The sequence below is a fragment of the Belonocnema kinseyi genome, chromosome 9 (genome assembly GCF_010883055.1).
Source record: "Belonocnema kinseyi isolate 2016_QV_RU_SX_M_011 chromosome 9, B_treatae_v1, whole genome shotgun sequence".
Taxonomy (NCBI): Eukaryota; Metazoa; Arthropoda; class Insecta; order Hymenoptera; family Cynipidae; genus Belonocnema; species Belonocnema kinseyi.
In genome coordinates, this window is record NC_046665.1 from 61,406,881 (window position 1) to 61,413,391 (window position 6,511).

Consider the following 6,511-nt stretch of genomic DNA (forward strand, 5'->3'; position numbering starts at 1 on the left):
TTCCCGCCCCCCCCCACGGGACGTTGGAAAAGGGGTAGGGATGTGATCTCACATTATTTCTATGACCAGTCACAGGGGTGCCTTCCCGCCCCCCACTGGACGTTGGAAAAGGGGCAGGGATGTGATCTTACATTATTTCTATGACCAGTCACAGAGGTGCCCCCCTCCACGGGGCATTGGAAAAGGGACAGGGATAATCAAATCTAAAACAAAATATGTTCTTCAAAATAATTCAACCTTCTCGCTGTGAAGAGCGTGAGTAGACAATAAGCCGAAACTAATGGATTTGCCACTGATTTTCTGGGAAACTATCACTCCCATAAAAAAATTCTTGCAACGAAAAATATGTATTTCGATGAGTTCTACAACTTTTATTTAAAACATTTTTTTCCATGTTGCATACTAGCTGAGATAAACTCAAACCCATGATTGTTATGAGTTTTTGATGATTTCACCATGAAAATCAAATTTGCGCCAATTTTCACTATCATATTCGTAATTAGCGCGTCAAAATATATAAGTATACGAAGTGCGAAGAAAATCGGGCATATCCACTTTTTGGAAGTACACCCATTTATTTTATTAAAAAATTAACTATTTTGTTGCATTTTTTAAATTCAACTATTTTATTTTATGTAAAACAATGATTTTTTTAGGTGAAAATTTGATCTGTTTGGTTGAAAATTATTTTTTTTTTTAGTAGAAATTAGTTTTAAATTGAAATATTTAGTTGCAATTTTTTGTACTTCGTTGAAAATATAAATTTTAAGTCAAAATATGAACTGTCTTTTTAAAAATACATTTTTTAACTTCAAGGTTAAAGAATGTAGTTAAAAATTAATTTCCTTGGTCAAAACTTGAACTATTACATTATTTGTAAAGAATATATCTTTTTTATTTGAAAATTCAACTATTTGTTTGAAAATGTATGCATTTTAGGGTAACTTTAGAGAACTTTAATGAATAAGTTAAATTTAATTTATATTTGATGAATATAACATTATTTCTGCTTATTTTAATAGATTTTTTTTTATTTTTAGAGAACCAAATTAAATTATATTTAAAAGAATTTCAAGTCATTTCAAAAGATTTTAAAAGTTGCAAGGGATGTCAATGGATTTTGTAGTATTTCCAAGGTTTTGAAGGAACTTCAGTAGATTTTCCAATTTCAAGCGATTTCAACAGAAGCCTAAAGAACTTAAAGGAATACAAATTAATTTTATTTTTAAATGATTTTCAATTATTTATACAGATTTCTAACTATTTCAAAGATTTTAAAAGAGTTTTAAACATTTTAAAAGATATCAAGAGGTTTCAACCGACTTTTAACGATTTAAAAGATTTTAATTGGATTTAAAGTAATTCCAAAGGATTTTCATTGATTTTAATGAAATTTCAAGCGATTTGAACAATTTAAATTGGATCTCAAAACATTTTTCCGTGTAAATTGTATTCGTGCAGAATAGTTATATTTTTGTGTACTTCCATATGAGATCATGGAAAAATAAATCGTTGCTTTGTAGTTTCTATACATTTGACATTAATTTTTTTAACATTTTTGTATTATTTATTCCAATACTGATTATTTTATAACTGTTTTATGTATAATGATTTTGTATTATGAATTTCTTTTACTTGCGAAAAATTATAGAAAAGTCATTATAGGTCTATACTAATTTTTCTCTGATATTTTTCTTAAGGTCATTGCAATTTCATGTAATCTTGAAAAAGTCTGTAAAATACTATTCACAATTCATAAAATCCATGAGATCTTTAACTATTTCATGTAGCATTTTTCAGTCACATATATGAAATATTTTGCAATCCCATGCAATCTTTTGGGTGAAAGATTCAACTATTCAACTTTTTTGTTGAAAATTTGTTGTTTTTTAAATTGAAAACTAATTTTTTTAACTGAAAACGTGATTATTCCATTGTTTCTTGAAATTTCATCTTTTTTATAGATAAACATTCATTTATTTCGTTACAGACTCGACTAATTTGGTTGAAAATTCAATAATTGTGATAAAAAAATCACATTTTTTGGGTAAAAATTAAATATTTTTCTTAAAAATTCATATTTTAGTGTTAAAAACTCCACTGTTTTACAGAAAATCCGTCTTTTTGGGTCGAAAATTCAACGCTTTGGATTACATTTTTTTTATTATTTACTGAAAGTTTTTCTCTTTTCCAAATTTAAATCTTTCATTGAAAAGTCCTTGTTTTGTTTGAGGATTCAATTTATTTGTTGAAAATATTCTTTAATTAATTATTCTTTTATTGCTTTATACCGAACCATTCGTTTTTACATTCGTGGCTAAAACTCTTCTTATACTTAAAAAACAAAACCATTTTTTCTCTAAAATCCCCAACAATTGTTTGAGTTCTTAATTTATTTAATTATAATCAACCAACGAATTGGTTTGAATAAAATATTTCAAAAAAATTAATATTTCTCCTTTTTGTATTATTTCCTTGTAAAGTTGCAATTAATTTCACGAGTTTGCGTAAGGAGTGTCCATTAATTACGTAAGGCTTTTCTAAGGAGGGGGTCCCGGTAATTCTTCTGGGGGAGGGGGAGACTTTCTTACGTAAGTTTGATCAATCTAATTATGTATTTCAATAAAATATGCTAATCGAAACCTGTTACGGCGGTTGAAATTATTTTTTATAGCATTACTTGCTTTATTATTATTATTTGATATTTCATATTGCATACTAAATATAGGGTCAAGGAGTTGAACATTTCTTAAAAATTTAATAAAGTTCGTTAAAACTATGCTTTTGATGTAAAATTAATACTAAAATTTTTTTTAGTTAAATTAGGAATTAAAAGAATGGCTTTCTTTATAAAAATAATTGAATTATCAAACAATAAATGCGAGTTATTAACCCTTAAACTTATCATTTTATCTCGTAGAATCCTCGGAAATCTTTTGAAATCCCATTTATTCTTTTTAACATTTTGTAGGTATTAAAATTTTGTAATCATACGAAAATTCCTTGAAATCCTGTGAATTTCATGGATATCGCTTAAAATCGTTGAAATACTTGAAATTCCGTGAACTATTTCGAAATACAGTGAACCTCTTCTATAGCGCCGATTTCGGGGCTGACGGTGGGTGACAACTAACTCATTATAGCCTGCTCCGCTTTAATTTTCACGCCGGACTGCTCGCCTGAGTGACAGCCGCAGATCTCGCGCAGCTCCTGTTACACCAACATGCGGCGTGGCGTCAATTCTCTGAAGGGCTATAGAAGGGCGGGCTATTGAAGAGTTTCACTGTATTACGAGATCCTTGAAATATTTGAAATCCTTTCAAACCCCATAAAAATTACTTGAAATCCGTGGATCTACTTTAAAAATCTGTTGACATTCCTTTAAATCATTTACAATCTATTAAATATTTTGACATATTCGAAATATTTCGAATTCTGTTGAAATCTTCTAAAATATTTTGAAATATTTGAAATTTTTTGAAACTATTTAAATATTTGTGAAGTTATTTTGAAATCAATTAAATACTTTTAATCGTACGAGACCCTTTAGAATCTTTTTAAATATTTGTGAAACATTGGAAATCGTCTGAAATATTTCGAAAACTTTGAAATCTTTTAAATTCGTGAGAATATTTTTGAATCTCATGAAATCTCTTTAAATTGATTAAAAGCCATTAAAATTACTCGAAGTCCGTTACAATCCTTTCTAATATTCGGAAATCCTTTGAAATTCGTTTAAATTCTTTGAACTCCTTCAACAATCCGTGGATATACTTGAAAAAAATTTTGAACTCTCTTATTATCCCTTAAAATCACTGAATATTTTGAAATCTTCGAAATTTTTCGAATTTTGTTAAATTCTTCTAAAATATTTTGAAATTGGTTGAAACCATTGAAATATTTATGAAATATTTTTCATCTTTGTACAATTTTTCGAAATCCGTTAACATTTTTTCGGAAATATTTTTAAAATCTTGTTGAAATCTTCTGAAAATTTTGCGAAACCTTGGAAATCTTCCGAATAATAATATAAATCTTAAAATTCATTTTAATATTCGGGAATCCTTTCAAATCCTTCAAAAATCCGTGGATATACTTTTTAATCTTCTGAAATCTCTTAAAATACTTTCTAATCCTATGAAATCATCAAAAACTCTTATTTTATTATTGTAAACCTTATTGCAATTCCACAAAATCCTTTTAAATATTTGAAAATTTCTTTAAAACTTCGAAATCTCATTCAAACTCCTGAAATACTTCTTCGGATATCGTTTTTAATTCCTTAAAAGCCCCAAAATCCCTGAAATTCCGTAAAAATCCTTCGGTGTCACATGAAATCTTATAAAATCTCTTTTGTAATTCTTGAAGGTTTTCTGTAGCCCTTTGAAATATATTAGGCTCCCTAGAAATCCTTTCAAAACACTCGTTTACAGTGAAAATAGTTGATATTATAGAGTAAAAAATATAATATCTTACGTAAAAAAGGGGTGGAGGAGTCACAGAAATCCTATATGAATCCTTAAATAGGGAGAGTGGGTCTTAAATAAAAAAAATTATCCTTATGTAATTAATGGACGTGCCTTTATTATAGGACTTAATATTCATGATCTAGTATCTAATTTTGATATTAATATCAGAGTTCTACAAAAAATCAGCCCTAAGCAAAATCATTAAATTAGTTGTAAGTTTATATGGATATAATACAAAAAACTCAAACATTTTAGTCTTTTCTAATATTATTAATTTAAATTATTATTGAGGTCAAAATTCCACACAAAAAATCAGTCATACGCAAAGTAATTAAAATAATTTCAAGCGTATAAGGAAATAATACTATTTTTAATTGAATAATAATATTTCGCATAATTGTACGAATTTTGTCCCCATTTCTTCCTGAAGCACAACTTGGAATAAGAAAATAGTCAAAATCAAACATTGCTTGGATTCAGAGAAATACATCAATAATGATAATAGTAATAATAATAATGAATAAATAATGAAAAAACAAATTCAAAATTTCAACAAAAATATGGGTAGTTTCATTTACTGTTAATAAACTAGTATTCAAGCAGCGATATATTTCAAACTGAAATAAATAATAAATTAATAATAATAAATCTTTGAAGCCGAAAACCATGAATTAAAAATTTACATTCTTTAAATATTCTTCTTTAATTTTAACCATAACTTTTAATTTAATTTCTACCTTTACAGGAATTGGAAAAACTACTATATGTAAAAAATTAGTTTCACTGCTCGAAAAACAGAATTATACTATTGATGGATTTTACACAGAGGAAGTTCGAGACTCGAAAAAAAGCAGAATTGGATTTGATGTAGTTTCTATCAAGAATTCAGAAAATCGAGCTCCTCTCGCCCGCGTAGCGTTAGTTTCAAATTTTTATAAAATTGCATAGCATTAATTTCAGTAATTAATTAAAAATTGCATTAAAAATATTCTTGACTCTTTTAGAGACGTCTTGACTCAGCAACAATTTCAGAAACATCGCGTAGGCAACTATCACGTATTCACAGAAAACTTCGAACGCATCGCTTTACCAACTTTAAATTCCAAAACCGTAAGAACCAAAAAAAACTTGATCATGATTATTAAAAATCGTTTCCAATTTTTGGATGAAGAAGTTACTTTTTCTCTTTCAGGACATAGTATTCATCGATGAAATAGGAAAAATGGAATTATTCAGCGAAAAATTCGCCACGACTATAAAGAACCTTTTTTTTGGAAAAAGGAACAAAAAGTGTATCGTTGCTACAATACCTCCAATCCACAAAGTCCCCCAAAAATATCTCTCGTTCTTCAGACATTTTCACGAAGATGATTCGTGTAAATTTATCGAGGTGACTCGTCAAAATCGGGAAAACTTACCACAGGAAATGTCCACGACAGTCTCCAGCATTTTGCGAAAAGTTTAATTACTATACTATTAAAAAAGATGATCCATTACGTTACAATTATTCATTATATTAGAAGATATTCTTAAATATCTCACCACCATTGAATAATTAAGTAAATAAATAATACCTAAAACATAATTAATCGTCTCTTTAATTTAATATAAATAATAGATTAAATTCATTCATAAACGCTCCAAATTCCTAAAATTTCAAGTAAAAATATTACATTTTCGACAAAATAGATGCATTTTTAACCAAATAGTTGAACAATTTTCAACAAAAAATGGAAGTTAAATTTTCAGGTAAAACGATTGATTTTCAATAAAAAATAAATACGAATTTTTAACAATATAGATCCATTTTTAATCAGCTACAATAACTACAATAATACTACTACAATAATAAAGCTTCTACTGGAAGAGTAGAATTTTTAACAAAAAATATGAATTTTGAACGAAAATGATGAATCTTTAACTGAAATAGTAGAATTTTCAACCAAATACACCAAACTCTCGCTACCAGTCACCCCGTTTTCGACCTTCCAAGAACTGTTGGCTTCCGCAGTTTCTCAGGGGAGAAGGGCGAGAGCGGTTGC

General features: G+C 27.8%; 1 protein-coding gene across 1 annotated transcript in view; it reads left to right on the forward strand.

The window, feature by feature from the left end:
- LOC117180011 (cancer-related nucleoside-triphosphatase homolog) overlaps positions 1–6,009 on the forward strand; it is an 8,891-nt gene extending 2,882 nt beyond the window's left edge. Inside the window, exons 2-4 of the mRNA XM_033372287.1 lie at positions 5,215–5,386; positions 5,474–5,579; positions 5,662–6,009. Coding sequence (XP_033228178.1) covers positions 5,215–5,386; positions 5,474–5,579; positions 5,662–5,934 — 551 coding nt within the window. The 3' untranslated portion in view covers positions 5,935–6,009. The remainder of the gene's footprint in view (positions 1–5,214; positions 5,387–5,473; positions 5,580–5,661) is intronic.
- Positions 6,010–6,511: the final 502 nt, after the last annotated feature.